The sequence below is a fragment of the Labeo rohita genome, chromosome 7 (assembly GCF_022985175.1).
Source record: "Labeo rohita strain BAU-BD-2019 chromosome 7, IGBB_LRoh.1.0, whole genome shotgun sequence".
Lineage (NCBI taxonomy): Eukaryota > Metazoa > Chordata > Actinopteri > Cypriniformes > Cyprinidae > Labeo > Labeo rohita.
The window spans coordinates 23,529,360-23,554,469 of record NC_066875.1 but is presented as its reverse complement, the minus strand read 5'-3'; the positions used below and the strand labels follow the sequence as shown (position 1 = coordinate 23,554,469).

Genomic DNA, 25,110 nt, shown 5'->3' with positions numbered 1-25,110 from the left:
CTTTGAACACCGTGTCCAAATCTAAAACAAAATCCTCTGTATTCATGTATGTAAACTAGTTTTTTTTGTGCACAGCTTCATTTTAAACCTTAAATATGTTGTGGTTAGCTGTGATTGTCACGTCACATGGCATTTTTGTTTTCAGTGGATGGAAACCTGTCTGGTTTGGACACGGTGTAAACAAGTGTAACACCAAGAACGATAACTATAACAACCATATTAGCGTCCACACATCCATAACATTCTGTTTATTGTAAGCACATGCTGCAGACAGGGTTGCCAGGTTTTCACAACAAAACCTGCCCAAAGCAGTAAAAATCAGGTTGTTTGGTAAGGTTCCCCTGGAACAATTTGCATTTCAGTGGCTAAATATCATGTTATTGGGGTCGGCAACGGTGTTCAAGTAGACCAATTCCGTGGAAAAATGGCATACTTGCCAACACTGACTGCAGATATGTGACCCTGGACCACAAAACCAGTCAAAAGTGGCCCAGGTATATAGTAGTCAACATTTTAAATGGATCAAAACCTTTCAGCAAAGTTGTCTTCAAACAAAAAAAAAACAATACCCGTTCTTGTCTTAGGACATCTTTGATTCAACATTTAAAATGGAACAAAAAAATCAATTTTTCTTTTATGCTTTCATCAAAACTTAATTTTTGATTGCATTGCTAAGAACTTAATTTGGACAACTTTAAAGGCGATTTTCTCAGTATTTTGATTTTTTCCCCCAGAATTTTCAAATAGTTGTATCTCGGCCAAATATTGTCCTGTCCTAACAAACCATACATCAATGAAAACCTGTTTATTCAGCCTTCAGCTTATCCAGTTAATGTATAAATCTCATTTAAAAAAATTTTGCTCTTCTGACTGGTTTTGTGGTCCAGGGTCACATATGTCGTCTGCCGCTTTAAATGCTCAAGCTCTTTACAGTCTGGTGGTTTCTGATTGGCTGTTAATCTTATTATTGTTCACCAGCTGGAAAAAATGTTGTAAAAGTGATTTCAAGAATATTGTTCCTCTGTATCGTTATGCACTGTACATTTTTTTCTTAAGTTGTTAATACAACAAAGATAATTAAAGTGTGTTTTACAAGAAAATTCTTTCAGTCTTTCTAAATTTCACATTTAATGTGTTACTTGCTATTTTCTATAATTATTAATGAAATTTACCAGGGCTGTCAAATGATTAATCACGATTAATAGCCTCTAAAATAAAAATTTGTGTTTACATAATATGTGTGTATATTAGATATATATATAAAATACACACACGCATGTATATATTTAAGAAAAAAAAAAATTACTAATTAATACTGTGTATATATATATATATATATATACACACATATATATATATATATATATATATATAAAGACATATACACGTATGCGTGTGCATTTATATATACATAATAAATATGTACAGTACACAGTATATTATGTACATGCAAACCTTTATTTTGGAGGCGATTAATCGTGATTGATCGTTTGACAACCCTACAATTCACTAGCAATTTCTGAATAAAAACTGTTTCTACAGCAGTTTTTAGTGTAGTTGTGCTGTGGACTTCACAATTCTCATAGAATTAGAACTGTTATTAATAATTTATAATTATCGTCCTTGGTGTATGGCTTTTAAGGTTACAGCAGGGAATGGTTTTGTCTTCAGTTCGTAATAGGTCAACTTTATTCAAGCATAATTTGAGTTATCCACAAAGTCAAATTATGCAAAATGTGAGTTAATGTCAAGCAACAACACAAAACCTACATACTGTTTATCTTTCATTGTAAATTTACATAGATTAAAATAGCCATCCACACATCGTCTCCTCCGCCTGTCCGTGTACAGTCCGTTCACTCAGTGCACTCCGTGCTTGTCTATATGACACTGGAGCCCATGCATTAAAAACAGCAATGCAGGACACAGTCAGTTGTGGTCAGGGCTCGTGTTTTCCCTCGTCCTCCTTCACCATTTCAGAAGTCCATGGATATGGAGCGTTGTCCCGGGTCCACCACGGTGGTGTTGTTGCTACGAGCATTGCCATGGTTACGGATGGTAATGCTCCCGCAGCCGCTTCCAATGCTGCCTGCAGCACCTCCTACGCTCCCGCCCCTCACATAGATTTCACAGGGGATCTCCTCCATCACACGGTCCTCGATCACCTGCTCGGCGCAGTCGTGAGTCTGTTTGTAGCCGTAGCAGCTCTTCTTGTATGTGCCGGTGTTGCTGCTATTAAAGGTCTTCATGGGAGGTGGCTTGGAGAAATCGTTGTGGTAAGACAGCTCCATTGAGCTGAGAGTGGTACGGCTCTGCTTCATGCTGCCGCCCGAGGAGGCCTGGGTACCACAGTGGTGCTCGTGGATGCACCGAGACATGGTGGAGGAGCGCCGCAGCTTATGGTAGCCGTCTAGTTCATCCGACAGCTCGGCCAGATCTGACGATAGCTCCTTGTCGCGGAGGGAAAACAGCTCATAGTTGGGGGGATCGAAGACCTCTTGGAAGCCGCCTTTGTTGAAGACCGCCGGCCGACGGGCCACTACTTTCTTACGGGGTTGCTTCATTTGCACCAGGATGGAGATGATGAGCAAGACCAAAACCACACCAGCAGAGATGCCGATTACAGTGCCGTGCGTTTTTGTGATTTGGTAAAAGAGACCTTTGGACTTTCTCTCTGAGGTGGAGATACAAAGATTTTTGTCAAACTTTAAAACATAAAGAGACATTCAAACATACCTTTAAAGTGGAAGTGAAGTAGTCAATCAATTTTGCATTATTTAGTAAACTGATTTCTGCTTTAAAAAGTATATATATATATAGTATATATATATATATATATATATATACACACACACACACACACACACACACAGACAGTCATGGCCAAAAATATCGGCACCTTTGCAATTCTGTCCGAAAATGCAAGACTCTCAGAAAACTGTTCCAATTGCAAATGTTTTGGTATTCACAAGCTTATTGTTTTTGTTTGCACTGCAACAACACAGAAATAAACAGAATAAGTCAAACTTAATGAAATTTCAAACAGAACTCAAAAATGGACTGGACAAAATTAATGGCACCTTGTCAAAATTGTAAGAAATAATTGCTTTTCAAGCGTGTTATGCTCCTGTAATTTGTATTTAGACACACCTGTGGCAAGTAACAGGTGTGGGCAATATAGTAACCAGTTAAAATGAAGAAAAGTTGACTCAACCTTTGTGTTGTATGTCACACTGAGCATGGAGAAAAGAAAGAAGTGTAATGAGTTGTCTGTGGATCTGAGAGAAAAAAATGTGGAAAAACATGGACAATGACAAGGCTACAAGTCCATTTCCAGAGATCTTAATGTTTCTGTGTCCACTGTGCGCAATATCATCAAGAGGTTTACAGCCCATGGCACTGAAGCTAACCTCACTGGACGTGGACAGAAGAGCAAAATGAATGAAAAACTCAACAAAGGATTGTTCAAATGGTGTATAAAAAACCCAGATTAACAGGGTACAACAGTGTGAACTGTGTGAACGGTATCATGAAATCTGATGATTACCAAAGAATTTTGGGGGCGTAACATAGTGACCAGTGTCAGAAAGCTGCGTCTCCACCAGAGGTCACAGGTTTTTCGATAGGACAATGACCCGAAACACACTTCAAAAAGCACTCAGGAATGGTTACAAACAAAGTACTGGAGAGTTCTGAAATGGCCAGCGATTAGTCCAGATCTGAATCCCATAGAACACCTGTGGACAGATCTCAAAACAGCAGTTGGGAGAAGGCATCCTTCAAATCTGAATGACCTGGAGCAGTTTGCAAAAGAAGAGTGGTCCAAAATTCCAGTAGAGAGGTGCAAGAAACTCATTCATGGTTACAGGAAGCGACTGATTTCAGTTATTTTTTCCAAAGGGACTGCTACCAAATATTATGTTAAGGGTGCCAATATTTTTGTCCAGTGCATTTTTTGGTTTCTTTGTGGAATCGTATCAGATTTGACTTTTCTTCTCAGTTTTTTTTTGTGTTGTTCCAATGCAAACAAAAAAAATTATATGAGTACCAAAACATTTACAAATGCCACAGTTTTCTGAGAGAAGGGTTGAATTTTCTGACAGATTTGCAAGGGCGTGTGTGTGTGTGTGTGTATATACATATACATACACACACACTGTCATGGCAAAAAAAAAAAAAAACAATTATATATATATATATATATATATATATATATTTATTTATGTATGTATTGCCATCTTGCAATACCATAGCATGTGATGTCACGGGATTGGTTTGCTCCATTGGTCAGTGAAGTAATACAAGCATTTCTTTACTTTTTGAACACAAATGTTTTTGTTTTCACTATCATTTAGATGAATATTCAACAACAAACTGTCTATATCACAAAGTTTTGATTGTGGTATCCAAAACATTGTTTTCATAATGCAAGACGCAATGTGATGTAAACAAATAATGCTTCATACAATATCGTTCATGTCGCATCTTATTATGTCAGATCTTTCAGACATATTTGCATTACACTGGCTCATTCAGCAGTAGTGGTATGCAACATATTTTATGTTTACCTGCGAATATAATTAGCTTGTTGTTACCTGGATGCTAAATCCAATCACCTATCTGAACGATAGGGCTAGTGCTGCTTCTTCCAGAGAAAGTTTATCATTATCAAGTGTTTTAAAGGAGAATTCCACTTCCAGAACAAAAATTGACAGATAATGTACTCACCCCTTGTCATCCAAGATGCCATACAAAAATTATGTTTTTTGAGGAAAACATTTCAGGATTTTTCTCCATTAGTTTTCTCCATATGGTGCCCCGATTTTGAACTTCCAAAATGCAGTTTAAATGCGGCTTCAAACAATCCCAAATGCGGTTGTAAACAATCCCAGCCAAGGAAGAAGGGTCTTATCTAGCAAAACAATCCGTTATTTTTATAAAAATAATACAATTTATATACTTCTTAATGTCAAACGCTCGTCTTGTCTCACTCTGCCTGAATTGTTTTTGTTCTGGTTCATGTCAGTTAGGGTATGTTGAAAAACATCTCATGTACTCCCTCAACTTCAAAATCATCTTATATCGCTTTTACCTTTTTTGTTGAGAGTGTTAGACCTTTTTTGCATGTTCACTTTGCAAAGATTGGGTCAGTACTTCTGCAGCAATGTAGGATGATTTTGAAATGATTTTTGAAGTTGAGGGAGAAAATACGATTGGAGTTTTTCAACATACCCTAACTGTCTTGAGTCAGAATACACAGAGTTCAGGGAGAGCAAGACAAGACGAGCATTTGAGATTAAAAAGCATTTAAATTGTATTCTTTTAATGAAAATAACTGATCGTTTCGCTAGATAAGACCCTTCTTTCTCGGATGGGATCGTTTACAACCGCATTTGGGATCGTTTGAAGCCGCATTTAAACTGCATTATGGAAGTTCAAACTTGGGGCACCATATCAGTCCATTATATGGAAAAATGCAGAAATGTTTACCTCAAAAAACATAATTTCTTTACGGCTGAAGAAAGAAAGACATGAACATCTTGGATGACAAGGGGGTGAGTACATTATCTGTAAATTTTTGCTCTGGAAGTGAACTTCTCCTTGAAGTCTTGTCAGTTTAAACACTGAAGTGTTTTAAGCCATTCAAATGCAAGACAGCACGAAAGTGATTTTTAATGCGGTACTCGTGCACTGTGATAGATCGTTTCTGTGCACACATGCAGAGCTTGGGCAACAAGCGAGTACCAAATTGAGTTCTCTTTCGTGTCTTCTTGAGCAAATGCACACAAAATTATGTCAGAATGGTGAGTGTCCACGTAAACGTATTGTTTCCGACCTGCTCTTCAGCAGGTTCATGACTTCTTCCACCCGTGAAATGGTAGTACTAATCAGTCACCGTATCGGCTCAAATGCGTAAGCAGTTGTTCTGTATACTTATTATGAACTCAGCAGTTCTTTCAAGTTTGTCTTCCTCTATTTCAAAACAAGTGCGTGTTCAAAAAGTAACGAAATGCTTATATTAGTTCACTGGCTAATGGAACAAACTAACCTAGTGACGTCACACGCTGTGATATTGCAAGATGGAGGTGCACAAAAAGTGGAATTAAAGTGATTAAAGTTTACTTTGTATTAAAGTTAACTTTTTTAAGTGTAAATCCGTTAAATAAATAATGTAAAATTGACTGACTGCTTCACTTCCACTTCAATAGCCAATTCAAAACCTACTTATACAGCATATTTGAAAGCAGAGAAGTTGACTCATTCAGAAATGTTTTTCTAAATGAAATTATATTTCATGAGGGTTGGCTGCCCGAATTGAATGTGTTGACAAAGAAATTGTGTTGCAAAATAATATATATGGGCCATTCTACAGAATCTGTGTGTAACTTTGAGGAATGTCACTACCAAACACTTTTTTTCTGCAATTAAGCACATTTTTTTGGTGTTATTCCATGAAATGTAGTTTTTATTTGTGTACTTATTAGTGTTTTATTTATAACTGTTCAGAACTGTGCTAGCTAACCATGTGCTGATTAGCATCTCTGAGCTGGGCCCAGAAGTATCTAAAATTGTCACTTCCTAAAAATGTCATCATTGTTTAGGTAGAGACAAAAAGGAACACCTAATCCTTTAAATGGGGGAAATAAACAAAAATGTATTACAGTTATGCTAATTTTATGTATTTTTTGTATGATTTAGCATGTGGGCTAAAAGTCTGTAATGTGATATGGTCGCTACCAAAACATTACTTTCACTATTGAAAATGTGGTGTCACGACCGAAACATGGGAGGTTTTGTCAGAAATAAATATATTGTATATAATTATCATCTAAGATGTAATGATAGTGTTTGGTTCAATGTATATGCAAACTAATGAATCCTTAACTTTGAAATATATATGTTCAACTTTTTGCCTTTTACAAAGAAAAAATTGGATTCAGAATACAACAGACCTCATAAATCACACTTGAAATATTTTTTAAATCGTAATTGTTTTTGATTTACATCTAAAAACTTTTTAGTTAAATAGCAAAAAATATATTTACAAGGTAGATGTAACCAAAATCTTAATACGTCTTTGTAACCCATCTTATTAAATTATATATTACTGTGTTTTGGTAGTGACAAATTTGGGGAGAGGACAAATGTTCCAAAACTTTCTGAAAATACAATATGAGAATTAACTGCACAATTACCAGAAATATGTACCTTGGCTATTATACAGTTTGCATACATACACATTTGTGCAAAAGACACATTTTTTAAGATGTTTCCAACTCTTTGCACCAACACAGAGGAATAGCCCATACGGAATGGCCCATATATAATATGCTTTTAATTTGATAGTTGTTCACAACAACAAAAACAGCGACCGGCTCAATTTGCGAACAAAAGGACTTTGATAGTATCATTTTCAGTACAATTTACATTTATGCTTTAACCAGATTCTTTAACTTACAATAGAGGTGCATAAGCAATTCATCAGAGAGCCAACAATATATGCAGTATACAATGCCACATTTATTAGAAGGCTAGCTTCAGAAAAAAAAAAAAAAAAAAAAAAAAACTAGACCACAGGAAAAATTCAGAAAAGATAGAGAAAAGGATTTTGCAAGTGCCCTGGTTTAGGGTTGTGGAGTGCTTAAGTGCTGGCAGAGAAGATGTGTCTTTATCTGCCTGCGGTTCTGCATTAACATAAACTGACTGAAAGATACATGAAAATGTATAAATTTGGGGTCCGAAATATTTGTTAAAGAAATAAATTTAGCAAGGATGCATTAAATTGATAAAGTGACAGTAAAGACATTTATAAAGTTACAAAGAATAAATCATGTTTTCACATGCTTCACAGTTTCCACAAAAATGTTAAGCACAACATGACTAGTAATGGCTTTGCCATCACAGGAATAAATTATTTTAAATACATTTTAGATAAGAAAATAAAAAAGTTATTTCAAATGTAAAGCATTTTTGATCAAATAATTGCAACCTTGGTGAGCATTTTTTCAAAAATATGAAAAATCTTACTGACCCCAAACCTTTGGTAGTGTATATATTCAAAAATAAATTCTGAATAATTAAAATGATATTTTAATAATAAACAACAACACGCTACAAAAACAGAATAGTTTTGTTCAGAGAAGAACAGCATTTTAATGGAGGTTACTGTTTCAGGTGTCGTAGGTGAGGAAACAGATGCTGGTGTTTGTGCAGTAACTCACCCTTGCAGTGGTTCTCATCCCAGGGGTAAACGCAGTTCTGAACGCCATTGCACACCAGTGAGTTGTTGATGCACATGTTGCTGTGACAGAAAAAGGTGTTGCTGGAGCATGGAGCTGAAAAACAGAACAGATAGAGCAGATTAAATCTCTTAAAAACAAGGCAACCCCCATTCTCATTTCAGGGCGTCAGCGGCCGTCTGCGGATACGTGCGCCTCATGCCTGTGCCACAGGCTGTGTAGCGGGTGTTGAGCATAACACTATAAATCAAATCTAACAGCCATCACAAAGCCCATCTGGCCAAGTTGCCATGAAGCTTTTGACTGAACGCACGCTTAGCATGCTAGTCAGAGTGGAGAGTAACGAAGAATGGAAAGCGAGGGAGAGTGGGAGATAAGCTTGTAATTGAAGGTGAGTGCTGATCTCTGGGGATGAATCCTTCAGGCTGTGTCTGTAAACCCTGACACTCATCTCCTCATCGCATCTCCCTCTTTTAGCTGCGCAGGCTCATTCCTCGGTCTCCATTTTACGCCAAAACCCAACTGCTGCATTAGCATCCTCCTTTATAACTGCTATGCTAGAGCTGAGCTTGAGTGAGGAGGGAAAAATCTCATCCAGTTTATGGGACTAAGTGCTTCTGACAGAGGGTTGAAGAGGTCGTAACTTTCATTTCCTGGCAACAGCTCCATTCTGCCATTACTGTGCTCATTTTAAGAATTGTTAGACATTTTTTGCCTTACAGCAGTGGCCATTGATGACTGCCAATGTCACACCACATCCACATCTGATACATTATCGCTCATCAGAGGAATGGGGGAATTCGCCAAGTGTATTAGATAGGGGAGAAATATTCAGGGTGACAATTCAGAGCAGGATGTACACAGTCTGACAAGATGAATCTACATTACCATTCACTAGTTTGTGGGCAGCAAGATTAAAGGGATAGTTCACCCAAAAATGAAAATTCTGTCAATAATTACTCACCCTCATGTCGGTCCAAACCCGTAAGACCTTTGTTTATCTTCAGAACACAAATTAATATATTTTTATGAAATCTGAGAGACTTCTGACTCTGCATTAATAGCAATGCAACTCAAACGTTCCCAGGCCCAGAAAGGTAGTAACAACATCAATAAAATAGTCCATGTGATATCAGTGGTTGTAAAAACCACTGATGTAAAAAACACTCATGTATTCCAGAAATCCTGTATAAACTAACCAATCTGATGACGACTGTGTGTGCCTTATGCATCAGACTTTTAGCCAACGTTCCTTGGGCGCAGTGTTGCCAAGTCCGCAATTTTCCTGTGGAATTGGGCTACTTTTACACTGTTGGCGTGGGTAGATTTTGATGTCTGCAGGATGAAGCGACCCCAATAACTTTATTTAGCCCCTGAAATGCAAATTCACCAGGGGAACCCTGGCAAAAAACTATTTTTATCCCCGGGTACGTGATTTTTAATCCGAATGGGCTAGTTTTGAGTAGCAGTTGGATGGGTTTTGTTGTGAAAACCTGGCAACCTTGCATGGGCGTGATGTCTGAGGCTGAGACTAGAGGCAGTAAAACACCAGTGTTGCTAAGAATAGGGGTACTTTAACACTATTGCTGCCCGTTGTTTTTCATGTCCGCTGGTTGAAGTGACCTTAATAACGTAATATTTAGCCCCTGGAATGCTAATTTTACCAAGGGAACCCTGCCAAAAATGTGTATTTTATCCCCTGCAAAGCAATTTTTAATGGGGGACCCCCCTCAAAATGTGATTGGGCTACTTTTGAGTACCAATTGGGCGGGTTTTGTTGTGAAGTCCTGGCAACCGCGTAAAACAACAAATTTTATTCCTTTTCACACAAAGTATGATTTACAGGTACAGAGTTCTGATTAATAAAGCCTAATTTTCACACAATTACTTGCAGAATATTATCTTATGATTTAGAAACAACTTTAACATCCTGTGCGATTTTAAACTGATACTTTTGAACGTTGTCGTCACATACATAGCTTCATATGCATGAGTTTTCTAATTCAGTAGGTTTGCTCGGTAGCTCACGCAATACAGCGCTGCACTTGAGTGATGAAGAGCTCTGGTACAAACCACGTGAAACTGCAGTTTGACAAAACAGCTCGAATCCGCATAAGGAATTTAAAACAGCATGACAACATTAACAACTGCGTTTTTATATCACTTTTGAATTTGTTAAAAGGGGTCATCGGATGCCCATTTTCCACAAGTTGATATGATTCTTCAGGGTCTTAATGAAAAGTCTATAATATACTTTGGTTAAAAATTCTCAATGGTTGTGTAAAACAACACCCTTTTTACCTTGCCACACAACACCTCAATTGCTCAATCTGAGATAGTCTAATTTACATCTCTGCTCCACCATCGAAACAAAGAGGTTGGACTGTTACAGCTGGTCTGAGGTAAGAGCTCATGTCAATCAACTATCGTGGGAGCGGCCTCTGTGGGTGTGACGCCACACTGACAGGCATCTGAGAATGGCTCGATTTGAAAAAGGGAATGTTATTTTTACAGATTAATTAAAAACCACTGCATGGATTTTTATCATTACAGGGTAGATTTGTACATACACTGACAACACACATTAATGTTCAAACAACATGTAAAAGTTGAACTTATAATCCGATGACCCCTTTAACACTATTGGTTAGGTTTAGGGTTGGATTTGGTGTAGGGGATATTTCCAACACAAAAAGAGCATTAACCTCTAGCGACAATCCCCAAATATCTGAATTCTGAACAGCCACAATACCTACCTCAAGCAGCGTAATAAAAACGCAGCAATACATGCCTGTACTAACATTTACTAAAACGTGCCATGGTCACATATTGAACGTGTGTTTTAGCACCACTCTCTAGACAATTCACTTTGAAACTGCTGTGAAACGTGCAGTAAGGTTAAGGTATATAATACGCAGGTGTTGCAGAAATGTACATAGAGGCATGCAAAGAGGCATTCAAAAGAGAGGATGAATTGCAATTTAATGTCCAGCCTTACATATTTGAACCAGAATATACAGACAATGAACTAAGAGAAATTCTACGTCAGAACGACGGCTCCTGTGTCACACTCATGCTTCATGGTACTGTCCTGAATGTGCATCGAAGACTGACACAGAAAAGAAGAAATTGTTGAATAAAAACACTACTTTTGTTTTCTTTGCACACAAAAAGTGCTCTTGTAGCTTCATAACTATACGGTTGAACCACAGATGTCACATGGACTATTTTAATGATGTTTTTACCACCTTTCTGGGCCATGAACATGGTAGTTGCGTTGCTGTCTATGCAGGGTCAGAAAACTCTTGGATTTTATCAAAAATATCTTAATTTGTGTTTCAAAGATGAATGAAGGTCTTATGGGTTTGGAATGAGATAAGGGTGAGTAATTTGTACTTAATGTATTTTTGATCAAATAAAGCTGCCTTGGTGAGCATAAGAGACTCTTTTCGCAAACTTTTTAATGTTACTGTATCTGTGACACTGGTCCTGGCTCTCATATCAGAGAAAACTCAAATGTGAACAAACGCCTGAAGCAGTTAAATACTAGTATAAATAATATAGTCAAACCTACCACAACATCTATGTGAGTTACATAGAAAAGTTTATTATTGGTGTGTATTCTAATGGTAATAGGACACATCTTCCTTAGTGCTGAGAACTTGTGTGATGTTTTAAAACATACAGTGGAAAATAAAGTGAAATTGTTGCTTATTGCCAAGATGGTGGTGAAGGCATTAAATGAACCAACTAATCCAAACACAACTTGGCTGTGTCAGTCTATTCACAGCGCTGCAAGGCTTTCAGCAGTTGTACGAGCACAGTGATGAAAATCATTTGCATTTGCCACCGCCACTGCTTTTGCGCTCTGAGCAAGATTAATATTCAGATGGAGTTGACATTGAATGCTGCAATTAATTCCTCTGATTATTCTGACATTTATTAAAAGTATTACAGACTTGCGCAAAAAATATCCATTTGCTTCATGGTAATTTTCCACAATTCGCATGCAACCTTTAAACAGCAACTCTCCTGAAAAGCAAAGGGGACAGAAAATGTGATGTATCATTCAAACCAAAACATCAAACTCACGAAATAAAGCTTCATTTAGTGTTTCCTTTCTTTTCAGCAAGCGCAGATAACTTGCAATTTTCCATCATGACTGACCCATTAGCATGAGAAATGTGCAACACTAGCCCTGTTATTTGATTTCCTATGCAAAGGTTGGGGGAGTAATTGGCTTTTTGATATCACGGCTTTCTACAGAGATTACTTTAATTAACTTCACACTCTTTAAACGGTCAACTTTTAAATAAATGCCAGGTTGTTGAAGTCAGTTCCCATGAATCACAGCATATTTCAGTCTATTATTAAACAGCTTTTTTTCTGACATTTCAATCGTTTGTGATAACGTTGCACGCTTGAAAAGAGCCGATTTCCATTTCTGCTTTATAAATGTAAATGTTGACAATATGTAATCCTAGCGCATGCAGCAATTAAACAGAGATGTGCAGCAGCATTTTCTTGCATCATTTTAAGTTGTTATCTTAATGGCATGCAATTTCAATGAAATTTGGCACATTATAATCTGGGGATCTGTCCTGCTATCTTTGTTTTTTCGTGCTGTTTTCATACTGCAGTTAGCAGAATGCTTGCTATCCTGGACAGGCAGACTCTGCCTAAAGCACATTACAAAATGAAATATAAATGATGTTTCTACCCAGCCTGCTGGCTTTAGCTCTTTTTTTTTTGCTAGCTGACGTGGCACAGACTTCTCCAAAGGTCACATCCATCCATACTAACTTTCTAGCAGCATGAAAGCTACTGAAATAAGGCTTTGCACTGTTTCTCAAATCATTGATACAAGCAGCCAACAGTCTTCACTGTATGTTTTAATGATTTGTATATTTGTCATTCTGTGTTAGTTACCAATACTGTACTTTTTATAGTAAAGAACGTCTATACTCACGATCCACGAACGAGGTGAAGAGCATTCGGAAACGGCTGAGTCTGCTGTTCTCGTCGGCCCACATGCGCACGACGCCCACGCCGGTATCCAGCATCACGTCATTGGCCACTGTGCTGCAGAACTTGGCCTTCAGGTTTTCAATGGCGCTGCTGCCGTCATACACGGCCACAAAGTTCTTCTTGCACTCATTCGAGTGCTCCATCTGGTACTCAAGGAAGCGAAGGTATATCTGCAGGGATGAACCAACCTTTAACAAATGCATCAGCTAGATTTTGCAAAATGCTGACTCAAACAGGACAAGAAAGAATACAGCAATTTGCAAAAAGGAATTTCGAGCAGCATGGAAAATACTGCTGTAGTTTGGACTGACAAGAACTGAACTGTCCTTACCTATAGGGACTGCTTACCGAGAACAACAAAAAGAGCTCCTAGCAATGTTTTCTTTAAGACGCAGGCACAAAAGATCACAAAAAAGTTGGCCCTCGCAACTCTAATGACTTATCTTCATGCTTTGTAATCATTCACTCCTCTGCCAAGTTCTTTAGGGATGTTTTTTTAGCCCGCTAAGTGTTCCGGTCTGCTTAGCGCAGGTGAGCGTGTAATCCCCGGGCCATCTTAATGCTGCTTTCTTCCCTCAGTCTTATTCCTAGTACTTGCTGATTCGGCTCTACCACCATTTCTGCATCATTGGCCTAATACTTGCTGCTGCTGCATTGCTAATTTGAGCTCTTGAAACGTTTTCTCAGCAGAAAAAGGGTCGGGGGGCCTGGTGGCCTCCTGTGGTCTTGTCAGGCCCTGGTTTTAGGTGCTCATATATCTGCCCGTGGCAGAAGAGCGGGGTCATCTCATTTGACGAACTGTGTAAGCAAAGGAGAATCGAAGGAGTCACCTTGGAGTGAGGAGGGGCACGGATGGTCCAGATGCAGTCCAACGCGTCTCCATTTTTGATCTTATCTTCTTCTTCCACCTGACTGGAGCGGATGACCCCGTCCGAACCACTGATCTCAAACTGGCAATCTGACGAAGGAAAAGGATGGAAGTGGGAAAATGCAGGGAAATTAGAGAAAGAGAAAACCTAAAGTGGCACTAGCAAAGAGAAAGCAAGAGAAAGCAGTGACTGCAAAATTGGAGGCAAATAGAGGGTTTTTTGGAGAAAACAGCAATGGAAAGTCCGACAAGAGACAGAGTCAGATATGCAGCATAAGACCAACAGAGAGAGGGAGGAGTGGAGGATGTCAGTAGCAGATAGCCTGCAGCCTGCCGCAGAGAATAGAAAGCACTTGAGATGGAATTGAAGTGGGGGGTGGAAATATTGAGGGGCTTACCTGGAATTGGATTTAGCAATCCTCCGACGTGCAAATGAAAATCTGGGTCTGAAATGATAAGACAGATATCGTATTACCCAGATAGCACACGCTGGAAATCCCATGCTCCAAACCTGCATTAAAATCCGGTTTAAGAGAGCCGTGGGCACTGCGGTGCAAAGATCTGCCGTTTGATCTAATAAACAACATTTAGTGTTTGTCTTTTTTGACCTTAAACACACAGAACATCTGAAAAGTCTTAAAGCTAACAGGATTTGGCCCAGAATTTTAATGCCTGAAAATCATGAATCAAGTAGAAGTATTTGTATACAAAGTGTCCACCTTTTTCTTCCAGTATGAGTTGGCACAGCCATTTGTAAACTTTATGGGTCTGGCTGCCGGTCTCATCCGCATCCAGCTATTTTTAGCTGTACAAAACAGCTCATTTTGCTGCTTGATACTGCAAATTGGTGTGTTTTACAATATCATTTTAAGGTATTATCTTAATTATGAACACACTGGTTTGTAGTGCAAACAGTTTTACAGTTTACTGCACTTTGTTATCTACGTTATTTCCCTATAGTGGACAATAAACCATAAGTCTCTTCATGCTCAGGCTTGCATGAACATTTCCTACACTGAAAAAATGTTAACTTAAAAAATGTGCTTCAAGCAACAATGAAACAATGAATCAACTTAAACACATTAAATTACACCGACATAAGTCATTCCAAAGATTAGATCAGGCAGAAATAGCTCCTTAGGGTAACAACTGCAGGTTTCCACTTTTTTTTACAGCATATAATAGTGGCCATAAATTATAAAATAGTTATCAGAAGTTGGCCATTGAGAATTATTACCAACCTGCTTGTTGTGAAATTTAATTTACATGAGGATGATGGAAACATTTATATCTGAAGGTAATTAATCCTAAGAGAATCCAGTCCCCAACTGCTTAAAGGGGACATTGGATGCAAAATTCACTTTTACATGGTGTTTGCTTATAAACGTGTCTTAGTGTGTGGACACAACCACCCTACAATGATAAATATCTATTCACTCCTAAACAGTCTTAATTAACAAGACGTTTTGACGTTCAGGCCCCGCCCATGACTGCTGACGGACTGTCCAGTATTTGCATATTTCAGTCCTCAGCGAGTTGTACGCCGTCCGCCATTTACTTCACACTTGAGCAGCTGTAGCGACAACAATGTCTCATAAACAATGCAGATGTTTTAGGGTTGGATGTACAGTAAGAGTCTTCTGAAATCAGAGCCACTGAGGATGAAGTGGATTAGTTTTGTTTTTGATGGTAACGCACCACCGAATACACAAAAAATAGAAGAGAGGGGCGGGGTGAGCAGTAGCTCATTATTATTTAAAGAGACATGCACTAAAACAGTTTACTGTGAACAGAGCTGTTTTTGACAAGGTAAAAGGGTGTTGTTTTACACAACCATGGGAAATTTTACCCAAACCATGTTGCAGACATTTCATGAAGACCCTGAAGAATTATACCAACTTGTGGAAAATGGGCATCCGACGTCCCCTTTAAATCTTTGGATGCAGTCGTATTTCCTGAATACAAAGTCCTGATTTTGTACATAATGCATCAAGTCCGTCAGACAGACAAACAGTGCTGCAGTGTGAAACAGGTGAGGAAGGATTCTTTACAAGGTCTACAGCACAAGGCCATCTGTTTAAATTCTGAACACATTCATGAAGCACAAATATACCAAACTGCCTGCATTTACTGCCAGGGTTACCTGCTATAAAAGTGTATTTGACGCGGAAGCCTAAGCCTTCAAGCTCCTCATCACTGGTGAATTTGATCCACATGAAGCGGCCCGTGGAGGTGACCACGCCTGGACTCTTTGGCCCACAGAAGCGATCAATAAGAGGGGAAAAACCAAAGGGACCATCCCTTATCTCAATATGGTCGAAGCGGCACTCGAAGGAAGGCTCGATATAATACGTTTTGTCAAAGGCCAGCTGAATTCTCTGCCGAGGGAGAGCTGCAGGAGAGAGCGAATCGAGAATGAAAGAGCAAACATTATATTTAGTTTACAACTGCAGAGTATGTGACATGGCAACCTGTGCTGGAGGAAGCCTTCCAGAATACTACATTGTACAATTATAATTTGCTAGTCAAACACAGACCCTGAAACTTACACATACACACACATACACACAAATGGAATACTTATCAAAATGAACAATACAGATTTCACATTACATCCAGTGTCCACATTATGAACAGACAGTCTACTACAAATGAAGATAAATTCTCTTTCATAGCGCTGTTGAAAGAACTCGATAGACCATTATATTCCTATGCACATCTCATTTGAATTCATTTTGATTTATTAATACGAATAGAGAAATGTCCACAGTAATCTCCAATTTGTGTTGTACATAAATACACCAATGTAGTACAATAAAGCAACCACTATCCACTAACTAAATTTTGAATTTAGGTCACCTGCTTGAGGCACAACAACCATAATCATATCAGTCCCTGAAACAAATAACCAATGTCACTGCTGATTTAGTTTTGTTTGGTTGTATTTGCTGCTGCTTGCATTAAAACCACAGACTCTGCATATTCTACAGTTATTTATCAAGAAAAAATAGCTTCTTTCTGTTCTACATATAAAGGCATGGACATAAATATGCACAGGATTATTACTATCCATTCAGTTAAAAAAAAATCCTAGGGTAAATTAAGGTAATTTAGGCCACTGGGTATTGTGGAAACTAGACTAAGCTCCGACTATGCGCATTTCTTTCTCCATCACATGCAAGTGTTTGTTAATATGTTCATATTCTATCTACAGTCTTACTTTTTGGTCTAAAATGACGATGATGATGTACAGGTTGAAATATTCTACAAAAACATAAATAAATGCTTATATGTGACCTGGACCACAAAACCTTAAGTCTTAAGTAGCACGGGTATATTTGTAGCAATAGCCAAAAATACATTGTATGCAGCAAAATTATAGATTTTTCTTTTATGGCAAAAATCATTAGGATATTAAGATCATGTTCCATGAAGATATTTTGTACATTTCCTATCTTAAATATATGAAATCCTAATTTTTGATTAGTAATATGCAATGCTAAGAACCTCATTTAGACAACTTTAAAGGGCGATTTTCTCAATATTTAATTTTTTTTTTGCACCCTCAGATTCCAGATTTTTCAATAGCTGTATCTGAGCCAAATACTGTCGTGTCATAACAATACATTCCATACATCAATTGAAATTGAAAGCTTATTTTTTCAGCTTTCAGATTATGTATAAATCTCAATTTAAAAAAAAATAAAAAAATCACCCCAGGGTCACACTTCTCTTTCAAAATGATGATTTGAAAAATTATATATTTATCTTTTTCCTCAAAAGTCTTACGTTACAATATATGTATTGTATGTTTGCTTCGCCAACAGGAGGCGCTCTTGCGCTTCTTGAAATGCTGTTACACCACTACAAAATTGTCATTCACACTTACATACTTATACTAATATGCACCAGCAGATATGATGCTGTTAACAGAATATAATTAGTGTTGTATATACCATAATAATAACAAGAAGAAGAGTTCTTAAGTACCTAGGGGCACAATATAACACTCCTATATTAGTAAACATTGTTAACTTGAGGCAGACATCAATCATGCAGTCATTAACAATTACTGTCAGTCTCTCATTTGCTTTTAGGGAGGTTACCTTCTAGGATGTACACACACTCCTTGTTGGGCGGATAGGAGTTAGGATAGTTTGGAGATGTAAACAGGCCTCCATTGATATTCCGGGTCCACTGGCCGCACTGCTCAGCGTTAGACAGAGATTCACCCGCATTCTGCGTCTCTGTGAGAACAGATAGATGAAAGAGGATAGAATGAAACACGAATGAAACAGACGGAATATGACATTTGTTTGACCAAAATAAACAACTAAGATTAGCAATCACTGAAGCAGTGAGTCAATATTTTTGCAGATGGAAACACTCATCAACAGTTGACTATACAATCTGATAAGTACGAATTTGTGCATATTTATTTTTTGGTTACAAAGAAAGCCTAGGTCTGATTGAAAGAAGCATTTCTTTTGCATTTTTTGAGTTTAAGACTCTACATTTACTGGCCAGTTTACCAACAACTGTTCAGAAAATGAAGGCAGAAGAGCTGAACGGAAGTGCCCAGTGCAAAATGTGTAAAGATAGGACTGTCGCAGTTGACAGTTCTGATATGAGGGTGATAATGTGTGAGTCATACCTTTAATTTTCTGCGCCAGGGCAAATCCCTCTTCTATTACAATGAGGAGAACCCAGACTGGAAACAAAAGTGAGCAAGAGCATGTCAAATGTTATCAGACAAAAATAGGCATGTGACAACACATTCTAGCCACACTCATGTCCTTTATCTGACACAGTGGTCAGGACACCCATACAAGACAGTACTGCAAAATGACCACACTGGAAATGACTTGATTCTTAGGTATTCTGATATTAGTAGATACCTAAAAACAGTCTGGCTGATCTAGTCTTGTGTCTGAAAACGAGTCAAAGGCTATGGGCGATGTGGGGACCCAGACGCAAGCACATTGATCACCCCAAACTCCTCCATTACTCTCCAAGCCCTGCATCTGGACCGGAATAAATCTGGCAGACTGATCAAACGTGGAAGATCCTTGTCGTGTCAAAACACGTCTCGCACTCGACACCCATCTCTGACACAAGGCCAGATGCTCAAAGATTCCCTGCCTCGAAAATTTGTAATTAAATGACAAAGTATCAGGCACAGCCACATTGTTGATTTAATTATGATGCAATATTAATTTATTTCCCTCTGGGTTTTGTGAGAATTAATTATCTAGACAGCAAAATAAAGCAAAGAGCAGTCTCAAGTGTGTTTTTAGTTTTGGTCACTGAATTGGTAGTAAATTGGTATTTATTTAAGGGCAATCAGTTGCCATTCATTCAGTATGATGAGACACGGCTGAAGCCTGCCACATGTGCGTTATGTCAAGAACAGCGTGCCTCAGCTTTAATTCTGGTATATTTTTTACAGCCAGTTAACAGCAAATTAAATTCAAATGACCCATTTCTAGACTTCTCAGAAGCAAAAGTTTTTATAGACTGGTAAACTTCTATAGTGGTTAACAGCAGAATACTCTGCTAGATGTGCAATGTTGCATCAGCAGCAAAACACGCATATGTCATGGTAGCTACTCTTGTGAACATCGAAGACTGACACGAAAAATACGAAATTGTTAAAGAAAGCTGCTGTTTTTTTTTTTTTTTGTGCACAAAAAGCATTCTTGTAGCTTCATAACATTACGGTTGAACTGATGTCACATGGACTATTTTAACGATGTCCTTACTACTTTTCTGGGCCTTGAACGTGCCAGCTGCGTTTCTGTCTATGCAGGGTCAGAAAGCTCTTGAATGTCATTAAAAGTTCTAAAGTTCTAAAGATGAACGAATTTGGAACGACATGATAATGAGTAATTAATGACAGAATTTTCAATTTTGGATGAACTATCCCTTTAATAACTTTGGAAACACATCATCAAAGTCAGTCCATAACTTTCTTCTGTTCAAGAGCTTTGTCTCACGCAAGAAGAACAGTCGTTTAGATAGATTGTTAGGTAATCATCTACTTTAAAGAGATTTTAATCAAGGTATAATGTGTACTTTTATTATTACTAAAAGTAATGTTTCGAAGGCTGCACTCTCCTCCTGAGGTGGCATTTTTGTCAGCTGCACACATCATTGAGACCTTATCCTTTCAGAATAGTAACCATTACATTTACAGAGTAGGAAATAAATTACTGTAATTTACGTCTCACGAGGAATAACTGTAATTTTTAATAATTAGGTTTTTTTTAAATGTCTTATGATAAAACCGACCTCGGGAGGGCGAACTTTCGCCATTTAGCCCACTCGCACTACTATTGTGGTTGTTGAAACGTTGTTTGAAACAAATTTAACATTTTTGTGAATACATGTGAATAAATATTTAGAAATGGGGTTGCATGGGTTTTTATGTATAGCCTATATATAAGCTGAGCTATATTTCATATTTCAGCAGGGTTTTCAAACATTTCTGTGACCACAAAAGCGTTTATTTTGACCTGACAAGGAAGTAACGTTAACCATAACAACTGCACACTTGATTATATATTTAAAATTCACCATAAAAATTAGGTTTTGGATTGAAAAATACGTTTGGCATCTAGGGGCGCCAAAAGACAATTTCGTGACAGCTCGGCCTTAAGGCTGAACCTCACCAGACTGCGCTGCTAAAACATCCTACTACCTTCTACACGCTTAAATAATTACTTAACCCTGGATAAAGCAGCATAAGATTAGTTTTGAAATGCGTAATATTAAAATGCATGTATGGCGCAGAAAAGTCAAAAACGTCAAAAACGTCAATCTCTGATAAAAAAAAACGCCGCTTTCGCTAAAGGCTGAACTGTTTCGTAAGTCTCGAAAAGATGAAGAGATGTCAGACAAACACACATGAAAGATGAACCGAAGAGCTCCCTGGGGACCCTTTATCTCATGTGGTCCACAACTTGACAATAAAGGCAAATGGAAAATGCATGATGAAAAAAGTTTTAGGGTTTGCGTAATTAAATCGAGTTCTGTCCTCAAAATGAGGATGGCAACAGTGGCTCCAGATCTCACATAGGATCTGATTTTATGCATGAATTATCTCACGTGCTGTCAGGTTTCAAATGAACACACATCTGGGATGAGCCCCATGGGACGACGCGTTAAAATGCTATGATGTATTACAGCAATATGTCCATACAAACACAACTTTATTTCAAGGAAAAAAAACAACTTTATTTTCACTTTATCATATCTTTAATTAAACAAAGAGATTAACTAGATATTTTCCACTGAGTATATTAACTGTAGAGCCTAATGTGATTTGAATTAAACTCGGCACTTTACTGTATTTAAAGTTCATTAAAAACAGGTGACAATTTGCCCGTAGCATCTTACTGAGAACTATAAACGCCTCAAACTAATTACTCATACTGGTGTTAAATATTGCATGTCTTTTTCATCTCCTTAGTGTGTGATTTTGACTTTCTCTAAGCCCATAACTCACATTAAGCCAAATGGAAATAATGAACAAACAGTTGGATTAATCGTCACAGACGGATCTCGTTAAACAGCACAGACAATGTCTCACAGAATCAACAATTATTTAATTGCAATTCAAACGTTTAACAGAACAACAGATGGGAAGTTAATTTAGGGTAGTGTGAAATTGTGCCATCAACATCTTGCGAACTGATCCAAAACATAGAATTGGTGAGTTTATGACTTATTTTTGCAGGTTGATCGTCTTCATAGACGTGGTCACACATTTTTCATGACAGTAGTCATATTGCCATGTGATTGCACAATAGTAGTAAACAGCACGTGAATAAAAAAAAATTTTTGTGAATGCAAAATCATTATTTCATTAATTCTATTGACTTGATTATACTAAGCGTTCCCACATTACTGTCTGCACTGATCTGAATCAATTAGCCAAAATAGGAAAATATCTCAACACGGCTTTCCCCATATACATTTGCTTAAACCACGATGTCACGGCTCTCAGTAGAGGGTCATGAGGGCTGAGAGCAGCAGTTCGCGCTCCAGATGTGGCAAGCGGGAGCTGTCACTTCAGCACTCTCGCTGCTTCTGCGAATGCCACGCGTTCACGCCGCGAAGTTGCAGGAGACGCTGCAGAAATCTAATGCAACTCGGCTTTTGTTGCGCGACTGTGCTGCTTTTAACATCCAAATGGTCATTTTTGATGGCTAACATTAACAAAACACATTCCCCGTCATATAAACGACCAACGGTTTAATGAAAACGATGCAAACAACGGATAAAAATTGATTAGCCAGATTTGACACATGCGAAACAGCTAATAAACAAAAGCACACCTGTAGGTGGCGACGCCATCGTTAGCCCCGAAAAATGTAACTTGTTATTAGAGCTCTACTGATGTTGAGGTGTAGCCTATTTGTTTTTCTGCTTTGTTGCAGGACCAAACCGCGCTGTGTTGTCAGAAAAACAACAAAAAATGATAATGTTGGTTAAAACTCACCTCTGTGCATTTCCTTTCGTTATGAATGACCGCTTCTTCCACCTTGGTGAGCTCCGTAGGCGAGCTTTATCTCTCCATTGCACCAGACCTACAATTCCCAACTTTTCTTCGATCCCATTAATCCCATTCCTGAAGCTGGAAAGAACCCGCTGTATTCCTTTTACGAAAAACACGCACCTCAAGTCCGCCTGACAGGTTGAGTTAATAATCCTGTTTAGGAATGTGCTTTGTAAATCCACATGCAGTGTATCACCAGAGTCCGGGGAGAGACGCGCGTCTGTGGGAGTCTCAGGCTGAACTGAGGTGATCGCACTAAACGAGGCTCATTTGAGCTTCGGGCGCTGCTCGCTTGAATGAGCAGCCTGTGCGCATGCGCAGTTCAGGAGAGTACGACGCGCAAAGCGCGGTCAAGTTAAGGTGACGTGATTCGCCACGGAGTATTGATTTATTCTTTATTGAAGAGTTCGGTAATTTAGGCTACTGTAATGTAGTTTTTTTTACTAAGACAATGTAGGCAAACAACAGCCTCTAGTCATGATTTCATTCAAATCATTTGACAATTGTACACACATGAACGTATGAACCTTGTGAATACAAATGCTGTTTTTGTTTTTCAGGGTACAAGACGTGACGAATTCATAGCCGATGACTAGTATTCTCTGACTCATCTGCTGTATCTTCTGGAGGTGTATCCGAGTGAATTTCAAATCAGTCCAAAACAAGGCAAACGCTTGAGGTAATAAAGCATTTGGTCATGTTTATTTCCAATACAACATTCCAAAAGACATCTACTGACTTTCAACGCAACCAAAAACATGAGTGATTTATTAATAATTCAAACAGAGCACAGATGTACAACCTGTTAGGACCAATATGCACCTGACCAGAAACAATTAGTGAAAACCATCTGCAACAATTGCATGCCAGTCAACATGGAAGATTAGTACGCAGCTGTATTACTGTGGTTTGACAACTGATCACTTAATTAATGTGCATAGAGTGCACCATAACACCACTATTTTAAAGATAAAAGAGATTAGCATATAAATCAATGCATGGATCAGAGCACCTGTCAGATATATACAGCTAAGAACAAAACCCTTCACAAAAAGCACATAATTAATCTCCAGTGTTTTAAAAACAGGTAAAATAAATAAATAACACCACTTAGGAATGAAGGAAAAGTGCCTGAAGGCATTTGATGATGGAAAAACAACCCAGAGTTTAAGTATTGATAACAGTGCCTTACAGTCATAAAAGAAGACAGACATGGTAGGAATTACAACAGAAATTACAAACAGAGAAACGACAGCCTGCTTTATGTTGACTACGGGCAATTAGGATTGGGGATTTAACTTCCTATATAATGCTGATATCCACTGTCAAGTTAATGAATCGAAACACTTAACTCTAGGGAATCATTTGGATGTGGTTGGCACTGAGTATTAATAGTTAAAGCAATACTATATGGTGAAAATATGATGTTTTTTTAGGTTCCATACAGCTAAATGCCTAATAAAATCAGTTTGCAGAAAACACCTTTGATAACAGTAAAGAGGTTCAGTGATGTGAAAGAACTATCACGCAGTCACATTCATAGACAGAGAGGCTGACAATTAATTAAGTCCTTCAAAACACACAACGGAAAGCTTGAAACAAAACGAGAAGAGAAAATTACCGGTTCTGTTTCTGCCCACTTGACATTTACCAGTTACTTCAACGATACAGACAAAGAAAAGGTTTTAAAATAACATGTTTATCCCAAACCTAAGTACAAAAATGGCACCAAACATTTTTCCATCTTCTCAATGTGCAAATATCACTATGCGTTTAGGCTCATGTAAACAAACTTAACAGAAACATACAGTTGAAGTCAAAAGTGTATGTACACCTTGCAGAATTTGCAAAATGATAATTATTTTACTAAAATAAGAGGGATCAAACAAAATGCATGTTATTTTTTATTTAGTTCTGACCTGATTAAGATATGTCACATAAAAGGCATTTACATATAGTCCAGAAGAGAAAATAATAGTTGAATTTATAAAAATGACCCTGTTCAAAAGTTTTCATACACTTAATTCTTAATACTGTGTTGGTACCTGAATGATCCACAGCTGTTGGATCAAACTTCCTGCTGTTCTTCAGAAAATCCTTCAGGTCCCAAAAATGGGTTTTTCTGCATTTCTGTGTATTTGAACTCTTTCCAACAATGACTGTCAAAAGTTTTCACCCCCTGGCTCTTAATGCATCGTGTTTCCTTCTGAAGCATCAGTGAGTGTTTGAACCTTCTGTAATAGTTGCATTTGAGTTCCTCAGTTGTCCTCAGTGTGAAAAGATGAGTCCTTAAATCATACAGTCATTGCTGGAAAGGGTTCAAATTATTCAAACAAGTGATCATTAACAACTATCAGTAAACAAACAAAATAACAACAACTGTGGATCATTCATGTTTCAACACAGTATTAAGA

General features: G+C 38.0%; 1 protein-coding gene across 1 annotated transcript; it reads right to left on the bottom strand.

Moving 5' to 3' along the window:
* Positions 1-669: 669 nt before the first annotated feature.
* On the bottom strand, positions 670-24,691 carry LOC127167853 (neuropilin and tolloid-like protein 2). The gene is made up of 9 exons (XM_051114141.1): positions 22,640-24,691; positions 18,791-18,847; positions 18,243-18,383; positions 16,280-16,528; positions 14,535-14,582; positions 14,099-14,226; positions 13,210-13,438; positions 8,223-8,336; positions 670-2,674 (listed from the first exon to the last, which is right to left on the bottom strand). Exons 1-9 carry the CDS (start codon positions 22,647-22,649, stop codon positions 1,977-1,979), a joined length of 1,674 nt encoding a protein of 557 aa, XP_050970098.1. The 5' UTR covers positions 22,650-24,691; the 3' UTR covers positions 670-1,976.
* Between the last annotated feature and the right edge of the window lie 419 nt (positions 24,692-25,110).